This window comes from Oryzias latipes, chromosome 22 (assembly GCF_002234675.1).
Source record: "Oryzias latipes chromosome 22, ASM223467v1".
In the NCBI taxonomy this organism is placed as follows: domain Eukaryota; kingdom Metazoa; phylum Chordata; class Actinopteri; order Beloniformes; family Adrianichthyidae; genus Oryzias; species Oryzias latipes.
In genome coordinates, this window is record NC_019880.2 from 20,447,787 (window position 1) to 20,471,846 (window position 24,060).

General features: G+C 41.5%; 1 protein-coding gene across 12 annotated transcripts in view; it reads right to left on the minus strand.

The window, feature by feature from the left end:
* Positions 1 to 997: 997 nt before the first annotated feature.
* The window catches only part of LOC101162331 (myelin transcription factor 1-like protein), a 127,383-nt gene continuing 104,320 nt past the window's right edge, over positions 998 to 24,060 (minus strand). For 9 of the 12 annotated variants that reach the window (XM_020713902.2, XM_020713907.2, XM_020713897.2 and 6 more), the window contains 12 exons: positions 18,671 to 18,901; positions 16,995 to 17,116; positions 16,548 to 16,610; positions 15,885 to 15,953; positions 14,378 to 14,440; positions 14,209 to 14,292; positions 11,138 to 11,359; positions 10,152 to 10,246; positions 8,028 to 8,131; positions 7,899 to 7,946; positions 4,257 to 4,319; positions 998 to 3,559 (listed from right to left, as the gene is read on the minus strand). In XM_020713902.2, the coding sequence (XP_020569561.1) occupies positions 3,419 to 3,559; positions 4,257 to 4,319; positions 7,899 to 7,946; positions 8,028 to 8,131; positions 10,152 to 10,246; positions 11,138 to 11,359; positions 14,209 to 14,292; positions 14,378 to 14,440; positions 15,885 to 15,953; positions 16,548 to 16,610; positions 16,995 to 17,116; positions 18,671 to 18,901 (1,305 nt within the window). In that variant the 3' untranslated portion in view covers positions 998 to 3,418. The remainder of the gene's footprint in view (positions 3,560 to 4,256; positions 4,320 to 7,898; positions 7,947 to 8,027; positions 8,132 to 10,151; positions 10,247 to 11,137; positions 11,360 to 14,208; positions 14,293 to 14,377; positions 14,441 to 15,884; positions 15,954 to 16,547; positions 16,611 to 16,994; positions 17,117 to 18,670; positions 18,902 to 24,060) is intronic. The other 3 variants (XM_020713906.2, XM_020713909.1, XM_020713903.2) reach the window with 3 other exon arrangements.

Sequence of the window (24,060 nt, forward strand, 5' to 3'; positions counted from 1 at the left end):
CTAACAGGAGCTGATCCCTGATGTAATCCCACCTCCACCTTGAACTCCTCTGTCTCCCCTGCAGCACAGCTTACCACTGTCTTACAGTCTTCATGTCCTGGGCTGCTCTAACATTCTTTTCTGTCACTCCAGACTTCCTCCTACGTTACCACAGTTCCTCTCTGGACACCCCACACTTTCTCCAGATCTTCAGAGACAGTGTGTCTCTCTCTGACCTTCTCTGTACTTCTCTATCAACATCCTCAAAGCAAAGATTGCATCTGTAGTGCTCTGTCTTTGCATGAAACCATCCTGCTGCTCACAAATGTTCACTTCTGCTCTTAGTCTGGCTTCAACTACTCTTTCAGATAACTTCCTTTTATGGTTCATATGCTTTGTTCCTCCATAGTTGCCACAACTTTGCACATCTGCCTTGCTCTTAAAAACGGACACCATTTAAGCAAAAATACTTCTAAAAAGCAATTATCTAAGCTAAAACAAAACACCAGTATTCCCAATTCCTTTAGATCTAACTCAGTGAGTATGTCAATCATTTTTAATTTATTTATCTTTATTTTAAATATTTATTTTGAATATAAATAAGACTTTTCTTTGTGGGACATGACTCTCAAGAATCAGTGTCCTACAAGAGTGTCACATGTAAGGAGCACACGCTTAATGACACTTAGGTTTTTGGCCTGTTCTCTGCTGGACTGCATGGAGGAGCTTCTGATGCACAACAGCATGCAGAATGTTCCAAGTGCCATGAACAGAGCAGATTGAGTCTGTGAGCAGTGAGAAGCAGGTTGTGATGATCTGACCCCAAGCCACGACTCCTGCAAGCAGAAACAGCACCAGACTTTTGACATTTTAGGCCCACGATACCTTTGTCTCCCAAAAGAGGCTCTGAAGTGAATACTTGATGTGCATGGTGTCCACTGCTGTCCCACCTCGTCCAACTGCCACCTGTTGGAGCAAACAGTCGGTTCTGCAGAAACACAACAACACTCAGCTGACATGTCTTCACAGGCCTCTGGCAACACATTTGCTTTTTATTCTGAGTAAGATGTGTCAACATCCAGCATGACAAAAATTGTACAAAGTTCACAATTTATAAATGAAATATCACAGCAACTTGTGATCTCACACATTTATAGCAAAATTAAAATGTCAACAAATCCATGCTGTGTAGTACAAAAATAAATCAAACTTCAGTTCCACAGAGCACAATAGTTTATACAAAATCCTGTCTTTGTTGATGGCCACTGAAATCAACTTCAAATGAACTGGCTTGAACAAAGTAATAAACTCTTATGGATTCACAATAATTGATATGAAAATTCAGAAGTCTAAACGTGTGACAACCTTCGTTTATGCACCATTGTCAGATGAGCAGCCGGTTTGTGCTTTAAAGTCCCTTGTCCTTTTTCACTGATAATGAAAAATTATTCCAAAACTGGTAATAGCTATTATTCTACTGAAGCATTACTATATTGGCAAAAAGCTGCAGACACGATGCAGTGGAAAAGGCGTATGCAGTCATGAATGATGGGTAGCAGAGTCCTGGAAGAGGACAGTAAAGTACAATAGATACGATTCAGATGAGCTGAACCCCAAAACCGTCTGCATTAGCTCCCCACAAGGCAAATTCTGAACAGGATCCCAACTAGCAGAACCGAATGGAAGGGTGGGTTTTCCCTGGGATGTCAGCTGGATTGTGTCTCCCCAGAAACATCTCCAAGCCTTCTTCTTCTCTGCCTTCTGTCAAAGTCTTGAACTGATTGACTATTTACTTCTTTTTACAGTGATTAGATATAAAGTGCTGCTGGGGGATAACTTTATCATCCTAAACATAGCAAAATGAAAAACCTTTGTAATGTTTTTACACTTGAAAATAGCCTCCAGTATAACTGTTATTGTCATAATCTTCCTTTTGTCTGATTTCAAAGTCCCTGTTCTGCCCGTGTCACTCTCAGTGGTAGTAAATCCACGCCTGCAGTGGCTCCAAGCAGTTTGTTGTTCCACCCGTGTGCCAAAGAGGTCACCTGGAAAATTGCACGCTGCCATACACAAGGATAATATCTTCAAGGACAAGTGCAAATAGTCTACTGGCACATAAGTGGGGACAGTGACCCTGTAAGTCCCGCAGTCATACTCTATAAATACTCTTTACAAAAACCTTGTAAACCCTTTCGTCAGGCTCTCAGGTGCCGCTTTTAGTTTCTGTAATAACATCAAAACATGGAAACGAAGGTGTCCCTGTGCAAAATCGTACAGAAAAAAAGTGGAACTCATATACTTTAGCTTCTGAAACTCAATGTCCAGGTTCTCTCTTTTTTTAAAAAGACTTTTTGTATTAAAAGATTTGTATAAAAATCAATATTTTTTACATAGGCTATATTAAAAAGATTCATGTTACCCCACTATGCTTATAAAGAAGAAATTGCATATACCCATATGTTTGAATTTTTTCAGATTGCATCACATATAATCCCTAGAAAGAAATAATTTTGCAAGTATATTGCTGAGACATTTCATGATCCTAGCAACACAAAATTGAGCAAATCCGATCCTAGAAAGGCTAATAAAATGTGGCGTCTCCAGATCGACGTCTTTACATCGTTTCTACCTCAGACTAATTCAAAATGAGTTTGTGAACATGCATGATATGTTCTTCGAGGACTCAATTGGCTCTCAGATAGAGTCATGGGATTTCCACCATCGGGTTTCCGTGTAATGATGTTTACAATAGAACTGCTCATTCATACATTCATACATACATCCGGTCAGTTTCCCTGTGGGAATCATTTACAGCACCGATTGAAAATGCCCCCATCTGCAGCGAAACATCCTTACTTTTCATCGAAACAAAGCATTAGACATTTTTCTCAAGCATTTTCAGAAAATAAAGAAATTTGCAAAGCAATTCTTATCTTAAATCATCGACACGCAGGAAGAAAAAAGGAGGAAGAATCCAACGACAGAAAAGATTTGAAATGATCAAGTCCATAGTCGTTCATCCAACAGAAAAAGTATGGAGCTTGCAGATTTTTTCTTTGTTTCAATGTTTTTCATCTAAAATGCGTAATGTCGAGCAATAAAAAGAATCTCTGTTTTCATTAGCTTACTGTTCAGAAATATACACTAAAAATGTGCATACATGAGCAGCTAGAAACATTACATGACACTATGTCAGCTCATATGAAAACGTACAAAATGTGAATGTTTTCAAAAACTAGTTTGCGAGTACTTTCCTTCTTCCTCAAAGCAAGACAAAAAAAATGATTTTGAGGTCTTTTTAATCATAATACCTCTTTTTATTTTGTTTGAGAACAAAGTTTAGAATATATAACACTATATAAGTTTTCGCACAAGGAGTTCCAATTGTCACTGCCTGTGTTAGTCTCTGAGGGAATGGAAGGCCTCCTCTGCCGAAGGCTTACACTTGGATCCCTTGAACCGCTTGTTTGATATTTTCCAGCAGGGTCTTGTTTTCCACGCTCTGGTACTGGTCCTGGTTCGTGTACATGTCTGTTAGAGTGGTGACGTAGGCGTCAAAGTTCTGCTCGCTGAGGGACTCCTGGAGGACAAACGACACGCAGCTCGTTAGTTTAAACAAAAAAAAGGCAGCTGTTGGTCTTTTCAGGTACGTTTTTGGTTTGGGTCATGTTCTGTTGTAAGGTGTTCTCCTGTCAGCCACTACAGGTTCATGTTGGTTAACATCCACAGCTTCTTCTTTAGCATGTGTGTGGTTTTCATGCTGTTTCTCCTTCAGGTCATGCTTTTTGTCACGTTCAGGTTTATTCATGAAGCCTTTGTGCTTTGGCCTCCAGGCCACTCCAGGAGGGCCTTGAGGGCCAGGACGGCCCAAAGGGCCTGGAGGGCCAGTATTCAACATGTTTTCCAATCAACCTGCCATTGAAGTTCCTTATTGGCTGAACACACCTGATCCAGGTGATCAGCAGCAGATAAGGCAGGAGGCCGGCCCTCAAAGACTAAACGCAAAATATTTTTGATGGTTTAAATATTTAATGAAAAGATAAGTATTTTAAATCGTGTTAAAGATGTATGGTGGACCTGTTGCAAATGTTTCGGCTTGTATTTTCTGTGTTCACTCCATAAAGCCGTCGTCACATGCAATCGTACAGGGGGGGACCTGAACGGGCGAAGAGGTGAGGCCAGGTGTGTCTTCCAGTTCCTTCAGACATGTATCATGTGCACACCCCATGCGTGTATGAGCTAGCGGGATTATTTTAGTAGTGCAAAGGCGAACGTACCTGCTGGTGAAGCTGTAAGCAGCTACTGGTCCTCAGAAGAGGCTCTTTGTGGGACAGTGGTTTCTGGGGAGGGAATGAAAAAGACCACATTTCTGTGAGCTCTATTTGGGAGAGGAAGCAGTTCTTACAATCTAACAAATGGCAGGGCTATTTGGCTAAAAGCTGCAAATTAAAGTCAACTAAGAACAAACCCTTTTTGAGATTAAGCTGTATGAGTCATCACGAGCCAGTGTCTATATCAATTATAAACAATATATCCATCCATCCATTTTCTGAACCCGCTTAATCTCTTTTGGGGTCTCAGGGTAGCTTTAGCCAGGGCAAAGAAGTTCTACAGTCTGTTGCAGGGGTACACACAACAAATTCTGACCGTCCACTTTATCAGGTCCATCTTGGTGATGGATTCCCTTTAATTCATTTCAATTCAATTTATTTATATAGCCCAAATTCACAACCACAGTCGTCTTGATGGGCTTCATACCAATAATTATAAAGTAAAACCTAAAATCAAAAGGATCATAAATGCACTGAATTCAATAGGAGAATACTAAACTTAACTAACTAAACAGACTAAACTAAACTGGGCATCCCTGCCCTTAGACCAGGGGGATCAAACTCATTTTGGTTCGGGGGCCACATTCAACCCGTCTGATCGCAAGTGGGCCGGACCAGTAACATTAAAGCAAAAAGCAGCTTTGTTTTTATTTTTTTTAGCCTCAAGAGAGGCTACAGAGAAAAATGAAACACCTGCCTAGAATGTAAATGTGCAAATCAATGAAAAATTCAACTAAATTAAACTTGCAAACATTTGTGAACATTAGAAGTTGGAGTTAACCTCCTTTCTCTCCTGAAACTTCACCTGTCCATCACTATCAGGATTCAGATCCTGATCAGAAACACATTTACTGTCATTCAAGTGAGCAAAGTAATGAAATGTCCAAGAATCTTTTCCTGGTTTTTGACTGAATTTTGTGGCATCACCTCTGAGATGTTGGATCTTATCGTGATCCTTGACAGACTCATGCTGGCAAAGGTCGACTGCTTTTTGGGGAACAACCCTTCTACAGTCTTCAGCATTTCTCAACGAGTTCATTGAAAATGGTTTGGATGTTTGCTCCAACTTGTCTGCAATCAGGTGTCTGTCACTGCTCCATCACTGATGTCACGGCTGCAGTAAATGTTTTTCCACAAGTTTTTCTTTTTTCCCCCTACGTTATCTTGTAAAGTCAAAAACCAGAATAACAGATCAATCCTAACAGGATTCTATGATTCACTCCAAACGTGATTCGTGCATCAGGGGCTCCAGTTTCAATAATAAGGCATTGTGCAAACGCACAGTGCACAGCAGTGTTCCCAAACAGGAAGTACCCGCTGGTAGGCAAAATCCCATAGACTTCTATGGAAAACAGACAGTTATTACTCATCTAGTCATTTTATTTGTCAGAATGACTATTCTTGCTCCAATACCTTCATCTTAACATCTTCTTCCTGATCCTGAATTTTTAAAAAAGATTTTTTTTCTTTATTGCAAGTTATTCAAGTTCTTAACTGACCAATCAGAAGCCTCAGTAAAAGCATGTTGGTCTGACGTCTAACGTCTGAGGTGTTTGATTGACAGATTCCGGGTAGCCAATGGCAGTAGACTTCCTCCATGAAGGCTTTTTCCTTAAGATTTTTCAAAAAAATGCTGACAGATTTAAATGTTGGAATGGTTCTCTCAACGGCGTGTACAAATCTCCAGAGCTGTGTTATTGACTGTTTAAAGGGAACGCAGAATACAGCCGGAGTGTCCATCACACAATTGCGCAAAACTTTATCGACCTCCTAGAAATGTTGATGTAGCACATATTTCACTGTTTCCATTAAATCATAATTATGCAAATAAACACAAACCATCTCACATCATTCAGAAACACGGATCTGAGCAATACTTGGATTGTCAGCATATACCTTCACGTTTCTGTCTGTGTTTATCTCATTTCAATGCATGGAAGACACGGAGGATGTTTAGAGTTCAGATTTATTTGTTTAAGGGTTCCACAAAAACATCGGTTATCATGTCTCCATGTCTGGGTTCATGAGATCGTTCAGTCTCCAGCTGCAAAAACATCTTTCCGCCGCTACTACTGTACAGAGTCGTTGGTCATGTAACTCATTGAATTTGAAGAAAATTGTTTCCATTGCAGTTTTGCGAAATATGTCCATTTTGATGCGGCTCAAATACCACCTCGTCCAACCGTACATTTTTTTTTCCTAAATCGACATGTTTCCATGAGACGAATTTATTATCACAAATCCAAATTGCGCATTTCCATAGTCAATGGAAACCCAGCTTTCCAGTGGTAGTGGCGTGGAAAGAGGTGGGGACTCACAATAAGCTCACACCTGTTTTGTGACAATAGTTGCCATAGACACGATGACTCAGAGTGACTCGGACCAATCACTGTCAACTGGTTTCAACATGGCGGCGCCCGTATCAGGAATCAAAGGTGAGGGATTTTGCCTGGAGTTGGGGGGCCTGGAGTTGGGGGTAAGCCATTTTCTGCAGGTGACATCACACCTCAATTCATCCATTGTTTTGGAGCACGTCAAGAATTGAAAATCTGAAGTGTAGCAAAGAAGATGTGTTGTGTGAACCAATCAAGGACTCAGCTTTGGGACACGACTTGTTGCAGACGCAATTAGTAGGTGGATTTCAAAACCAATATGGAAAAGAATCTGATTTTTCTACTCCTGAATTTTGTATCATTTATTTTTCTAAGAAGATAACAACAAGATAAAAAATCTTTTTTCCCTCCTCTGATTAATGCGGGACAGGAAGTCATTAAACTGGGTTACAGAGAGACAGAAGTACCTCTCAAAGCGGCGTCATTCAGACACACCTCCTGCAGTAGACGGTGAAGCTCGCCGTACCGGGAGAATCTCTGAATGACGTCATGAACCCAAACATGGAGATGTGGTTACCGATGCTTTTGTCGAACTCTTCATAATAGAAAATCTGATTGCCAAACAACATCCATGTCTTCAATGCAATGTAAATAAGACATACGGTCATCGCTTCCATGATGAGGCTAAAAACATTTGGCGGTAGCTCCTCCCACACGCGTCTGAAGCGTCGAGTTTCTGAACACATTTCTGGACAAGCATCTGGTTGTAAGTTTACACGTGCCGAAAAGAGGCGTCCGACACAAATTTGATGCTTAAATTGTGTTTGGTGTGAAAGCAGCTTCAGCAGTAAAACAAGCCATTGATATAGAAAACAAATAGAATTTAAGGTACATTAAAGGTCCAGTCCTGTTTTCTTAAAGATTCATTGGTACAATAACAAAACTACAAACAGGAGAGACAGGTATACCTGCACAATCTAGACTGAAGCTCAACAAATATTGTGATCTTGTGCACATGTCATCTCTACTGTATGTAAAGAAATGTATCACTACACAGTTTTGAACACAAATGTGCAAAAAGTATGGTCCAACTCTCACACAACCCAACTGGATGCTATATTTGGACACGAGCTGGCTTGCTGTTCCTGGTGGCCCTTACCATATGAGGGAGATGGGCATTAACTAAACTGTTAATCAGTGACTGGCTGAGGTTGGCCAGCTCATGCAGGAGAGATTCATTTTGCTGTTCAATCACCTTGTTTTCCTCTTCTAGGGACTTCAAGCTGGACTCCATTGTTGTAATCTGTGCAGCAGAAGAGTTTTGTAAGCAGACCATGTTGTGAAGCAAGACACACAACAAAACGACTGGAGGACTTTGGCCCACCTGTGTTCTGAGTTTGATCATGTCTGCCTCCACTTGCGAGTTAGATTCACTTAAATCTTTGATTTCTTCATCCAGCTGCTTGATCTCTTCTTCATGATCCAATACTATGAATGACAGATGGAAACAACACTGACCATTCTGTCTATTATGGCCTGTTCAGACAGGTTAACAACATTAGCAATTATAAATAAAAAAAGAAAAGAAAAATGAAATAAAATTAGCTCCTCAATGGAAAAATGCACTTTGAAAATAAAAAACGTTCAACAGCCGACAACATGTGTGTTCTGATTTGCCTACATGTAAAAGAACAACAGGAAAACTAAAAAGAAGACAGCAGATAAAGACAGAACTTCCTTCGAGCAGACACAAAACACCAAAACACATTTACCAGTGTACACAGAGCAAAAACGTTGTGCCCCTTTCCCAATTTCATTCATGCTTGTTTTTAAAATCAAACTTAAACCTTACTTGTTACTTGTTACTAAACTTTTTGGTGTTGCCATGGTAAATCATCCCTCTCTGTCTAATTTTCCTCTCCATCCTCTTTGCTTAAATCAACCTCCCTCATGTCCTCCTTCACATCCATGAACCTCCTCTTTGGTCTTCCTCTTCTTGATAGCTCCAACCTCATCCACCTTCTCTTAATAGCATCACTGTTCCTCCTGTCAACATGTCCAAACATATCTAAATACTACCCTGAACATCCAGAACATCTACCATGATCTGTTCCTCTGATGGACTCAATAATCCATCCTGGTCCCAAAGAGAACCTCAGCATCTTCATCTCTGCTTCCTTTTTCTGCATCAGAATCTCTAAACCAACAGTCTGCTACACCTTTCCTTTCACGCATCGCACCTGAATCCTTCCTCCACCTGTTCTAACCTGCTTGGACTGGCCTCTTCAGCTCTTTCCCACACCCATTTGTTGTTCTGGACTGTTGACCTGAAGTACTTAAAGTCCTTCACTTTCTTCACCTCTGCTCATAGGGAACCTTGCCTTTCAATTTGAAGTTCTCTCATTTACCCATAGATACTCTGTCTTGTTGTGGGTCAGCCTTCATTCCTCCCTCAGTAACTGTTTGAAGCTCTCCGAGATATGGGAATTGAGGACCCCCGATGAAGCCGACCCTCACAGTATGTTTGGGTCTCCAAAGTCTTCCTGGCCTCCTTCCCGTCCAGTGGATCCAACTTACCACCTAGTAGTGATTGGTGGACGGCTCTGCCTCTCTCTTTACCTGAATGTCCAAGATAGATGGCCAAAGGTCGCCTGAAAGTTGACCATTGATCTCCTGCCGAGGGTGTCCTGATGCCAAGTGTATTGATGGACACCCCTGTGTTCCAACATGGTGTTTGTTAAGGACAAACTATGGTGAGCACAGAGGTCCAACAACAAAACACCACTCGGATTCAGGAGGGCATTCCTTCAAATCACACCCCTTCGGGTGCCACTGTTGTTGCCCATGTGGGTGTTGAAGTCCCCCAGGAGGACAATGGAGTCCCCTATTGGGGCACTTTACAGTACGCCTTTGAGAGACACCAAGATAGGCTGGGTACTTCAAAGTGCTGTAAGCCAAAACCACAGTCAAGAGACCTATCCTCCACCCGAAGGTGAAGGGACATGACCCTCTCGTCCTCCGTGGTGAACTCCAACATTTGGTGGCTGAGCTGGGGGCTCACAAGTAAGCCTACACTAGCCCACCAAGTCTAACCCCACTAGAGGGACTATGTTTCAGAGCCCGACTATGTGTGTAGGTGAGCCCAACTTTATCTTGCCAGTACCGCTCAACCTCCGGCACAAGCTCAGGTTCTTTCCCTACCAGAGACAATGCTCCATGACTGGGGTTTGGCCCACCGAAGCACCCGCCTTTGACTGCCACCCAAACCACATTGCATCAGCTCCTTTTGCGCTCTCATGCAGGTGGTGGGACACTGGAGAGTGATCCCATGTTGTAAAAGCTAAAGTGTTGCATTCATATTTTTGCTCAGTGTAGACCAGTTCATGTTTGTGTATTCTCACAAAACAGTGACTGGTCTACTATCATTAGAACCAAAACAAATGTCAATAAAACAATCCACAAGCTCTTGAGTTTCTGCAATGTGTGACTAAGCTGTGATCATAGTTACCGTTGCTTGCATGTTGCTGCTTTATTGTCAGCATTTCCACTCCAGAGAGCCTGGCTTTCCTCATGGCAGAGGTGGCACGAGGACAACCTGAAAGACTGCAAGCAATATGGAGAACACAGGAATTGTTTTAGTGCATGAACATGCATTTCCACATAAATATACAATCATTTTTCAATTTTTGTAATTGGCAAACACAACTTTAGTAATAAAGACAGAAAGAACAAGACAACAGCCCTACACAACACCGTCAAGGTATGCTTTTGTGTATTATGTATTATGTCAAGTATTCTATTCATTTTTTGCTGGGATTGCCCAATAATATGTTTTATTTTTGTGAAAATCACAGAGCCTTCAACAAAAGGAAGAAAACATTTTGTGTTCAACACAGTGGTGGGTAAAAGGAAAGGAGAAATAAGTGGACGCGAACACAGCTAACATCTACATAAAGGTATAGTGCACCTGTACGGGGTTGACCAGTACAGGTGCCTCTGGTCTTTTGGTTGTCTGGGCCTGTGGAGGATAGAACAGAGGAGCTAACAGTTCAAGGTGCTTGAACTGGGAAACTAGGGTTAGGGTTTGGGAAACTAACATGTGAATGGATTTGACATTCATTCTAGTTTACTTATTTGTTTGTACGCATATTTCATTTACACATGATGAACTGGAAGAAATCCAAGAATCTGGAAAACTTCACTGTTCTGTAGCAGGGATTTCTGTCTGAGTCTCACTGCTGGAAGTTAGGAGAAAGATGATCTGGATCCACTTTAGATCAGAGAATCGGATCGTTCTAAACAAACGATGGAACTTATTGAGTACAAAATGTATCTTTCACCACAAATTATGATGTAAATCGAATCATTGTTGAAATGATCAGCACCACCCCTAGTTTCCTTAGTTATAAAGATTTTTCTTCTAGCAGAAAAAGCACAGCTGTCATTCTGTTTGACATCATTGCTTAAAATTCCAGCCAGGTTCCTAAGGCCCACCTTCGATGTGTCAGAAAGCTGCCACTGACGTGACCTGAGCCGTCGCAGCCGGGAGTTGGGCAGGACATGCCCTCTGTCTTTCCAGACTTCCATGTGAACTGAATGCCGTTCAGATAACCGTCTTTTTGCCTCTTGGCTGCTATGGGACATCCAGATGCACTTCTGTGGGATGCATATTTTCCTGTTACATGTCCCTGACCATCACAGCCTGGGACTGGACACCTGCACATATACAAGACCAAGGTTAGGCAGGCTTAACATTTGATTAGTTTTTTATTGAGTTATCTTTTAAGAAAAAACCTGACACTTGTGAATCTTTCTCAATGTTAAACACAAAATACCACAAAAACTTGTTTTTTTTATTTCCTCTGATTGTTTTACCCTAAAATGGACATAAACATAAATGACGTCATTGCTATAGTGTAGTTGTAGAAAAGTGGCATTGCATCAGTGCTACTTCAATGCAATGAGGCAGAAAATTCCTTCAAATGTAACTTCCCACTAATTGGCTTGTGGTTAAGGCTGACGTTAGTCCTCAAAGCATCTGCATTATTGCAAACAGAAACTCCTCGGTTTTCTGACAATGTCAAGGCTTGTTGCTGTAAACACAGAAAAATTGAAACAAAGATTTCTGTTATGCTTGTTTTCTATGCTTTATCCATCTGACTCTGAGATGAACTTGATTAACTATTCATTGTTTAATCAGATTTCCAAAATATTTGCTGTAAACAGAAAACTCGTACTCTCATACATCAGCTTAATGTAAAAAAATCTTTCACTGTCTTGAGCACAGTTTTATTTCCTTTTGACATTGAAATCCTACCACATGTAAAGGATTCAGTATACCTAAATCACCTGCAACCCAGTGTCTCACAGCTACAGCTGGAAAACTCATCCCATCCCACTGTGGCATCTATATTTTTTCACTATAAAGAATAAGTATTTGAACTCCTGAGAAGGTCAATGTTAATATTTGCTACAGTGGCCTTTCCACAGGTCAAACGTTTCCTGTAGTTTTTCACCAGGTTCGCACACACTGCAGGAAGGATTTTGGCCCACTCCTCCTCACAGATCTCCTCTAGATCAGTTTCTGGACTGTCACTGAGAAACACAGAGTTTGAGCTCCCTACAAAGGTTTTCTAATGAGTTGAGGTTTGGAGATTGGCTACTCCAGAACCTGAATAGGCTTCTTACGGAGCCTCTCCTAGTTGTCCTGGCTGTGGGCTTCGGGTAATTAACCAAGACCATTCTTCAAAGCCCTGACTGAGGGAAGGAAGGTGTTCCCCAAAATCTCCCAATACATGACCTGGTCATCCTCTCCTTAACACATCCTGTCCTATGTGGAGAAAAACACCCCCATAGCATGATGCCATCACCCCATGCTTAACAGTAGGGATGGTGTTCTTGGGGACCTTCTGTGACTTCAAACTATAACGTCTCACTGGATTACCAACAGTAACCTTGGAAACGGTGGTCTCAGCTCTTTTCAGGTCATTGACCAGCTCCTCCCGTGAGTCCTCACCTTTCTTATCACTAAGACCCCACCAGGTGACATCTTGCAGCCCCAGTCCAAGGAAGACTGACAGTCACGTTCTGCTTCTTCTTCGTTTTCTAAGAATTGCTCCAACAGTGGATCTTTTTGCACCAAGCTGCTTGGTAATTGCCCTGTAGCCCTTTCCAGTCTTGTGGAGGTCTACAATGTTGTGCCTGGTATCTTTGGACAGCTTTTTGGTCTTGATCATGTTAGTAGTTTTAGTATTTCTGATGGTATGGGGTGGACAGGTGTATTTATGCAGGTAACCACCTCAAACAGGTGCTTCTAATTCAGGATAAGAAGTGGAGGTGGACTAGTTAAAGGTGGACTAATAGGCCTTTGAGGTTCAGAATTCTAGCTGATAGACAGGGGTTCAAATACTTATTTGCAACAGAAGCATAAAAATGAATCATATAACAAATGTCCAGATTTTATTTTAGATGATGTCTCTCACAGTGGACATGCACCTAAGATGAAAATGTCGTGATTTGTGAGTGGGAGAACTTGGATAATCACAGAGGGTTCAATACTTATTTGTTTCACTGTATATTTCACCATATATATATATATATATATATATATATATATATATATATATATATATATATATATATATATATATATATATATATATATATATATATATGTATATACATATCTTCATTCATCTTCTTCCGTTTATTCAGGGTCACTGGGCACTGCCATAGCCTATCCCAGCCACTTGTGGGCGAAGGTGGGGGACACCCTGGACAGTTCCCCCAGTCTGTCGCAGATCTATCCATCCATCCATCCATCCATCCATCCATCCATCTATCTATCTATCTATCTATCTATCTATCTATCTATCTATCTATCTATCTATCTATCTATCTATCTATCTATCTATCTATCTATCTATCTATCTATCTATCTATCTATCTATCTATCTATCTATCTATCTATCTATCTATCTATCTATCTATCTATCTATCTATCTATCTATCTATCTATCTATCTATCTATCTATCTATCTATCTATCTATCTATCTATCTACCTATCTACCTATCTATCTATGTATAAAATGGACGAAGTGTTTTGTTTGTGCTCTGCAGCACCAGAGAAATCAATGCAGCTTCAGGGCTGAGGCCACAGAATCCCATTGTGGGATTTCGGTGGAGTCGATCAATCTCTCTCTGCTTTGTCTCTGCCTTTTGTGGCTGCCTCTCTGCATGTGTGCGTCTGCAGGAGTTCACCACAGACTGCAGAACCTCTGCCTCCAATCGGCAACATTGCCTTCCAGAGCTCCTCCTACTCTTGTAAGAGCTAAAATATTTTACTCCTGTTTTTTTTGAAAGAGGGAAAAACGGATTCAGGACACTCAGTGACGGCAACAAACTGAGTGACACTCGACAAATCAGTTTCAGTCAGCATCATTTGAAAACAGGAAATGAAAAAGTCATGTGGCATGTCCCATGGTGAGCAGTGAACAGATGCAGGTGGAAACTGCAGCCTTTCAGGTCTTGGACTCTAAGTGAAGACTGAAGATCAGCAGAGCACCTGATGGGTTCCTGATCCTCCTTATTTTCTTTACTGTGGATGATCTTTATCCCACTTTTCCTGGCTCGTGGACACCCTGAAAGACTGCAGATGATTGAAGTGAGATAAAAATAAAAGTATTGAATGAAAAAGTATTGCGCAAACAGAATGATAGAGTTTAGTGCTGTACCTTCTGTGTGAGGCATAGTTGCCGGTAATATGTCCAGAACCGTCACATCCTGGTGTTGGACACCTGTTAAAGAAAACAAATGAAATACACAAAAATGAATATCAGTCATGATTAAGGCTTCATATCTGACCTGCAAATGAGGACACGGACAAGACAATGTTATTTGCTAAGTTAAATGTTGGAGGGGCTACTCTAGATCATTGAAAGAGGTCTATGGACTCAGCTTCCATCCATCCATTTTCTTAACCCGCTATATCCCTGTTGGGGTCACAACGCCGGCGGACGAAGGCGGGCACACCCTGGACAGGCTGCCGGTACGTCGCAGGGCCAAGTTTACAGTATATTTGATTTATACAAAAGATTGTAAAGCTCAGAGGGATTTACAAACCGAAGCAATGCCGACTCGTCGACTGGAAATCAGCAGACATCATGTCAAATGTGAGCAAAGTCCTGAAATGCGGCAATTATTTTCCGGTTATAACTGAATATATAAAATAAAAACTAAATGACTTGAGTTTTCCATTTGAAGACATTGATCAAAACTTCCTATGAGCTTCTGCCTCCCTTTTAAGCAAAGGCACAGGTACTCTCTAAAGGGTCAGTTAGCAAAAGAGGGCAAAAGCAAAGCCTGTTTCTTTTTTGTAGAGAGCCAAAGAAACACCAGGACGACGGCTCATCATGAGTCACAGCCATGTCACTAAGAGGAAGCATGGAAGCCTTTACTTACTGTCCAGACCTTCTCACTGCAGCAAATGTGTAAAAAGCACACATGCAGGAGGGATAATAGAACCTCTGAGTGGAACTTCAGTGAAGGCAGCCTGACATGGGAATTGTTGCACAGGGCCCTTATTCAGGCAGTTGGTGCTGAAAACTGTGTTTCCTAAAAAATCCCTGATGCAAAACTAAACATGTTGCATTTGTAAAGAGATCAAACAAGATGCAACAATTTCCAACCATAACTTTTGTTTCTCTGTTTCCCCCTAATAAAAGACTCTTGTGTCCGTTTTCAGCTGTGCATTAGTAAATATATATTTGTTCTCACAGAGTGATATGAAAACGTTGACTGTGTCTAACATCTGGATGTTCCCAGAAATGACCTCTGATTTGATGCTGTTTTAACATTGTGACGCACTTTGTGAGTCACTCTGAGGAAAGTGTGATACAAATAAAGATTTACTGACTTACAGTGAAGGAGTAAGTAAAAACCAACTGTTCTTCACATACTCTGTGTTTCTGACAGGCTTTGGACAACTCGTTAATTAATGAGCAATCACATTTACAGCATTTGTTGTTTTTTTTCAAATCTGAATTTTAAATCAGACAAAGATCCTATTTATTGGAAAAATCTTTAGGATAAAAGCACAACCAGTTCCTGTTTGATAGTTTAGGATCTGCTCTTGTGATGCTCTGTTTTCCTTCATTTACATTGACAAAGATAACACCAGACTCCAGAAGAGTGAGTCATGCATCCAAATCAAACATTTGAGTGAGTCATCTCGCGCCTTACTTGAGCTCCTGTGCATTGTTGGCCAGCATACTTCGAATGCTTTTATCTGCTAAAGGACAACCTGAGAGACTGAAAAATACACCGGAGGAGCATTAGTCACAGACAAACACAGTACCAGTAATTAAACAGACTGTGCAACAGCTCTAAGACAAAAACGTCTGTTTTCACACCAATCACATGCAGAAATAAATATATAACCAGAAAATGTAAAAAGGCCATGATGCAAGAGCGGAGAGTCGGCTAAAACCAGTTAATCCTCTGAGCGTTCAGAACGTTAAGAAACTATAACGTGGACTGAGTCTAACATCTGAATGTTCCGCCTGGAATCGTTCCCAGGGAATGTCGAGCCGCGGCGCCGCAGACTCCTGTCAGGCTGCGACACAAAGCCATTAGGCTTGATCGTTTTGTCCTGAAAGCAACGCCAGCTTAGAAGACTCGACATCAGGTCCATTGACAAATGGACTCCATCCTTGGGTTTAGCTTGAAACCTTCAAGGTGAAACCCTGGTGTTGAATGAATTTAGCTCCATGACACTCCTGCTTTTGCATGTCAGTGGTCAAAGGCCCAGGAAAACAGAGAGAGGGTTGACAGCATTGTTGAGGTAAGCTGAAAACAATAAAGAGAAATAGACTTCATATGCACCAGGAGAAAGGGAAGTCACACCTTCGATGTGAGGCGAAATTGCTCGTCAAGTGACCACTTCCATCACACCCCGGTGTGGGACATCTGCCACCGGAAAAATAGACAGATTTATAAGCCCAAAAGGAAGGAGAAGCAAATGTGAAAACCACAGTTAAAAAGGGTTTTTTGTGTTGGTTTTCATTGTTTCCAGTTTAGCTTCACTGTCTGTGATTAATGACCGGATTAAAGCTAGAACTGACGCACAGTGATGTCATATCCACATACAATACTGCAAAACCGAAGCCGTCATCATGGATCCTGGATGGACACATGGATGATTAAATTAAAGACATACAGCAAGCCGGTGGGGTCTGTCAAGAGGAAAGTGGTGGCAAAGAAGGGGGATGACGTTGACTGGACAAAAAAGAAAAGGTGGAACAAGCAGAGGATGTGTGGGGCCAGAGTAGAGAGGAGGAGGAGGACTCTCACGTTATCAGGTCCTTCTTCGTCTCCTTGCACTGGACATACTTGGGCTTGGGGCTGGGCATGTTTACATCTGTGGTATAGGAACGATCGTCCAGTAAGTCCTGGAAAGGATCGAGGTCGTCCGTCTGAGGGCGGTTGAGGAGGAAAGGGAAGAAAAGCAGAGGGGCAGTGGGGTTTGATTTACATTTTGTCAAGACGTCATACTTAAACTTTGAAAATTGAGACACATTTTACAAACTGACAAGGCAAGAAACGAAATTGTGAATCTCTGTTATTTTAAATTTCTGTCTCTATGCAAACACACAACGATTACCCTCAGACTCCCCAACCTGAACAGTTACAAAAGGCGAGCATTAACACGGGGCAGTTACAGTTTTTTATTTAGAACTAGGAAATTGTTAGGAAAGGACAAGAAAAGTATCAGGAAGGAAATTCTGTCTGAATGTTAAATGAATAATGTCTGGAAAGTTCTTTAGAGCCTAGAAAACAGTCAATGTGACTGTATGCACCGTGAATGTGGAGGTATGGATGCAAAGGGAGTTGTCTCCTGCAATAATTTAGTCAGTCGCTAGATGTCACTGTGGTGTGGCGTCACACTTCACACAGACCACACTGCTGAACTGTGCTTTGTCTGCAGTGCATGCAGTCAGCCAGTGACATCCATTGATGCAAATCCTTTGGTCCATGCTTTACAGTGCATGTACAGTAATGCCCATGAAAAGAGATGCAGCCCAAATCATCCAGCTCTCAAATCCGGCTAGGAATCTTCCTCCTGCCCAAAAGTTTCTCCAATTAGACGCAGCCAAAGCTGAGGCACGAAGCCACATCAACACATGCATGCAGAGCTGCAGAGGAAAAAGTAGGCTAGCGATGGGACTTGAATGTATGTGAGGAAAACCTCCCGAAGAGACACACACGCATATGAATATTCAAACGCGGCAAAAGACGCCTGCATACTGTACATGCATGCGCCTGAGCGCTCCAGCAGGCGCGCCCAGCAGTGGTGCATTGATTTCCACCGGTTCTTTGATGAGATGAGCTATTCCCACTCCCTCCCAAGGTGCTACTTTGCATAATTCATTTTGAAGAAGAGCAAAATGTAAAAACAAAAAAGCCGTCATGCAGGCACCATGACACAAACAGCAGAGAACTCCATGCACTGTGATGCTGATGTCAATTAACATGCAGATTCATCAAGATTCCCCGAAAAACAATGACTTTGTAATGATTCCAAACAGAACAATAAGCCAGACAGAAGAAGGGAGAAGCATAGTAGACAATGCAAACATTTGACTTAGAAACACTGAGTTGAATCAATGGCTGGAGGGAGATGAACAGGGCTAAACACACGGAGCACAAAGCAGAACTCTATGGCCCATCAGCCAGCAGCTGCTGCTGTGTGACTGGAATCAACAGCAAGGCTCCTCTTCATTTGGACCTCCAGATTCCCATTACCATCATTGCACTTGAAGGTATTTCTGAAGGACAAGCAGCTTTCTGGTCGTGCCTGTCGTGTTACAGTGAAGAGGAGCGCTGGGGCTTCGTGACAGAAGAACTGGAACCTTTCGTTAGAGTTGCATTAGGTCCTAAGTGAAGGCTGTCATTGACCTTCCATCACAGCAGAAAGAATATTGGAGCCACAGATGTGGAGCAGCTGTCGAGTGTCGTTTTCCCATTACCTCTTTCTCGTCCTCATCTATGTGTTTGATCTTGGTGTAGTCTACAGGCAGGTCCCAGCAGTCTGCGGCGTCCCCCATGCCGTAGCAGCGGGAACCCAGCAGGGCGGCTTGCCTCTGGGGGGACATTGGCTCTAGAGGGGTTAGAACTGCATCCCCTGCACCACCGCCGCACAGACGCTTGCTCATACTCAGGTCCAACGTACCGTTCTCATCAACATCTAGACCTGGACTCTGGAAGGTGCATGTGAAAGGTGTGCGTTTGTGTGTGCGAAGAGATGGGTGCATAGAGTTGTGGTAAGTCAGATGATTATGAGGAACGATAGAGGGATGTACAAAACACAAGGAGATGGGGATGGAGAGAGAGGGATAAAAGACAGAGAGGATGCCATTAAAAAGCAGTCAAAGACCTTCGCTCAGGATGAGGCTGTCACAGACGTGCACGCTTGGGATCAGGGGCGCAACTACCTAATGTCATAGGGGCATGCGACCACATTAACCCCCACACACATACGCACACAGACACAAATGCAAATAATAAAACGTCCCATTCACCCCTCCTAAAGCTATCTAAACATCCACACATCACCTTTGTTGTTTAAAGGTATACATCCCATTACTACTGATCTGATTATGGATTTGACCCAGCTGAACATTTTTGTGAGCTATTTTCAACTGTGTATTTCCTTAATGGTTCCCCAAATTTGTGTGTTGAAGGCCATTCAGAAGAATCTTCTGAGTAATGCCTTGCCCCAGCCCTCTCCTCTGTGGTGGGATAGAATAAAACAGATTTCTTTATTGTTGTCAAACATCTCCAAATGTTCAACTAAAACCCAAAATGTCGTTCAGCCAAAGTGATAGTAAAAGCAACAGGCTGTAAACTAAATAGTCCTTAACCCTTGTGCTATCCTAGGCACTTTAACGTTGAGAGTGGGGTCATCTAGACCCACTAGACAGTGCTCTGAACCTTTTTTCTTTAATGATTTGTGATCTTCACTGGTGTCCATGGATTACATGAAATCTTTCCACCTTTGTCATGGTAGGGAGAACACGTCAATGTAAGGGTGGGGTCATCTAAGATATCACAAGGGTTAAAAAAAGAATTATCCAAACTTTTAACATAAAAAGAAACAAAAACACCATCTAACCCACATCACACATACTTCTCCCTTCTGCCCATAGGAGCAGCTTTTATCAACATTTAGAGCTGTTACAGCCATAGGATAAAAACCTTTTCAGTGTTTTGGTACATCTAAGTAAAGAAATTATTTAAAACAAAATCAGAACAAACAAGCTGCTTTATTTTCTCTTCATGATAATTGATGCTGTAAATGCTGCTCAGTAAAGCTGCAAGACACTTTTGACCATTTTACCATAGTAGCTTTAGCTTGAATGTTTCCACGCCTGTTTTTATCACTGCTATAACGTTCCTGCTTTCTCTCAACCATTTAGAGAAGATTTTCTTCATTCCCACCACATCTTTGTCCCTCTTGTGTTTTCTGTTTTGATCCCCCAGATTGTTTTTTTCTTTTCCCTTTCCATTTAATGCTGTCATCAGATGATCACACAATTCAAATAAAAACAATCAACTGCAGGCCCTCGCGAGAACGAGAGGGAGGAGCGGCGCACAATCAGTTACGATGTGCTACTGTTACTGATCATATCATGTAAATATATGTGCACAAACAGCTGTGAAATTAAGAAATATGGACTATAAATAATTTTCCCAACTTCGGTTTGGCGCCCCATATGGCCGGCGCCCCTGTGCGACACATACGCTGCATGCCCACTTTTTGCATCACTGCTTAGGATGCACATTAGAGCTTCCTTTCCGATTTGGAAAGATGATTGAACCTTTTCTGGTAGATTCTTTCCCGTGTAAATGTGAGCTTAAAGAGGGTCAAATCAGGAGAAAGTCTTCAGTCCTCAGAGACAAGTACATGTCTCTACACAGCCCTGCTCTGTGGCTTTCCTTCCACGCCTCTGTGTTCAGAAGACCGCGACCTCATCTTGTGTGAACCTAATGTGATTGGACAACACAGGGGTACTGGTGGGGGTCTGCAGGCCCTGAAGGTTAGGAGTAGTCTTGAGAAACCCAAAAATAAATCCTGCACTGTGGTGTGCTCTGTGCTAAAGTGGGCCACGTCCACCAAAGCCTTGAGTTCCCCTTCTGAGTTCAGGCCCGCCTTTTCCAATCAGCGCACGTTCTTCGAATGTCAAACAAGAGGAAATCCCGTTAAATAGTTCTGTTTGATGAGGTTTGTCTTTTTGCAGACACTGACATGCTTTCATGTGGTATCACTGACTCTCCTGTCCCGACTCTTTGCTGCTCTCCAAAGTAATTGTTCGCATTTTGAAGAGCAGGAAAGCCCGAATTCAACTGAGTCCCTGAGGGAAGATTCTCCTGGTGTCTGATGTTGATTCCTTTGTGTTTCAGCCCAACTCAAAAACACACTTATTAGAACTTAACACCACAACAGGTGTGCTAAATGGAAGCCTTAAAATAGAAAAAGGAATGCTGTGAATACTAATAAAAAACAGAAATGATGTTTCACAAACGTGCCGATGAGAGACTGTATACTGGGAAGGCTACTTTTTGGGGAAAAAAAACAAAGAAAATTGAGTGTTTAACTTTTTATCTGCTGAGGAATCCCTCCTTAAGGATAGGATTCCAAATTTCAGGACAAGTTTTTCTGGGGAAAAGGTTCTGACCTCTTCAAAACTGTTTCGATTTAGGCAGACCAAAATGATTATAACTGCAGTTTGGGCCTTTTGTGACGTCCAACTCCTGGACATCTTCATGCTTTGATCCAGATTGGAGCTCAGATTGTCACACATCTTTTGTTGTTATGTCCACGTCACACAGACACCCTATGTACAATCTGTGCATTGTCCACGAATGAAATGTCGGTCTTTCATGATACCTGCGTGATCTAAAAATTCAGAGGTGTCCGTCATTCATCGATGTGCACAGATGTTTGTGTTTCCAAGAGATAATTTTCCGATCATATGGAACGATATTTATGCTGTGAAGTTGAAAATGAAAATATTAAATATTTGCTTTCAATTTCTTTTTTTGCTTTCTAGAAAAATGTTTGCGTTTGCAAAACAAATGTTTTCATGCGTTGTGTCTCATCTAGCTTTTTTCCTATCTTTGATTTGCTCTAATAAGTTTCAGGTTAGCGTGACAAAGCTGCCATCAAACAGCTGCTTATTGGTCGAGATTCTGACCAATCAGGAGTCTCTGTCTCGTAGTGATGGTGCTTGACGACAGACATGGACAGTGGAAGTTGTATTGGTTCTGTTCAACCATTCTGGTCCGTTTCTAACAGAGTAAAATCCAGAAGGAGCAGCAAAGCAGCTAAAATCAAACAGGTTTAGTATTTTTTCACGTCAATGTGGTGACCAACATCTTATCCCTTGTGCTATCCTGTGACCCCACCCTTCCATTGACGTGTTCTCCCTACCATGACAAAGGTGGATAAAGGTGGAAAGATTTCATGTAATCCATGGACACCAGTGAAGATCACAAATCATTGAAGAAAAAAGGTTCAGAGCACTGTCTAGTGGGTCTAGATGACCCAACTAGCAATGTTAAAGTGCCTAGGATAGCACAAGGGGTTACAACGTCTGCAGCAGAAAAAAATGTCCGAGCTCCGACTCCATTCAGCTGGAAGTTACATTTTATTAAAATTTAGATTTATATCTGAACTATTGTTTTATTTTTTATCAATAAATGTTTAAATGTAAAGAGAAAATATCATTTTTTCATGAGTAATTTTCTTTCACTTTGGACAAAAGAACACGAGTACTTAAAAATAAGGCGCTGCGAAAATGAACATAAAGTTAAAAATGCTTCTTCTGCTAAAATCATTCAGTCTGCTTTGGTGAGCCGTCCTTCTTCTGCCTATTATTGCTGTTAATTTAATTCAAAACACTTGTACAGCATAAAATAATATGTGCTTTAAATCTTTTATTGTTTTGTTTTAACGAACTGATCTTAAAGAAAATCCCTTTTTACCAATATTTTGCTCTGGACGACTCACGGATCACACACAGGTCTGTTGATTTAATGTCAGCAGATAAACTTTACAGTTTATTTTACAGTTTCAGAGAGATTCTCAGCCATAAGTTCACAAATCTGAATAAATAAAAATTAATCAATGCTAATAAAGAAAGGAAAGAAGGAAAGCATGAATTATTGTTAAAATGATGAAAAATGAAAATTTTTAGAGGTAAAGAGACTAAATTAAGGGTAAGCAGCGCTGTTTCAGTTTCTTCTGTTCGATAAATATGGTGATTTGATTGGTTAGAATCTGGACCAATCAGCAGCTGTTTGATGGCAGCTTTGTCACGCTAAACTGAAACTGTCAGCAAAATCAAAAATAGGAAAAATGAGACACAACGCATGTCTCATCTCGCAACATTTGTGTTGTAAACGCAGAAAAAGTTCATAAAGCAAAAAAAAGAAAGTTTTTGAAAGCAAACGCAATGTGGTGGCATAAATATCACTTCATAATTTTATAGCTCAGTTTGTTCTTCCATGGGACGTTTATTGAGGATTCCTGAGGTTTGGTTGGACTCAGCTGTGAGGAATTGAGGCTTTGCCTTCAAATGGACCACACCTTTTTATTTTTAGATGCTCTCTAGTCCAAGCCTGCTTATAATCAGAGCTTGACATCTTGGCAAAGTCTTTGTAACGTTTTTCACAGCATAAAGATTGGTGAGTTTTCTGCACCAGTCAGCGCCGCTACTGTCATGCTGTTTGCCACACAGACACAAAAACATCCACATTCTGTGTAGATGATGTTCAATTAGTCCAATACAAGCTAAAGCATGAAAACTTGTTGGTTTGATGGTGTTTAGTGCTCCAGCTTCAGTAGTAGTCACAAATATAACACGTCACATAGGAGCTGTCATACATGAACAGGGAGGAGATTGAAATCATGTCCTGATTAAACTTTCAAAAAGTCTTCACACCTTTGATATGTTCATCAAATACATTGCATCATTAAAAAAAACAAACACAATTCTGAGCAAAATACCTAAAATACTCAGCTTTAGTCAAAGCAACGATGAATAAACCCAATGAGCAGATGCAGAGCCAGGGAGCGGAGATGCTGAGTATACCAGAGGAAGGGGCTGAAAATGTGGCAGTGAAGGTTTATTTGAATACTGAACAGGAACAGCAGGAGCCATGAGGTGAGGAGATGAAAGAAAAGTCTCTGATCGGCCTCTCCTGTCCTGAAAGCTTCCTGCACGTCTGCTCCCGGAGCAGGAAGGACACGCAATGAAAGGAATTTTAAGCAGAGACTCAGAGCTTCAGGAGGTTGTCCCACTGAGTATCTCCTGCCCCACTTTTCTCAGGAAATGGGTTGCTTATGGCTGTTTGC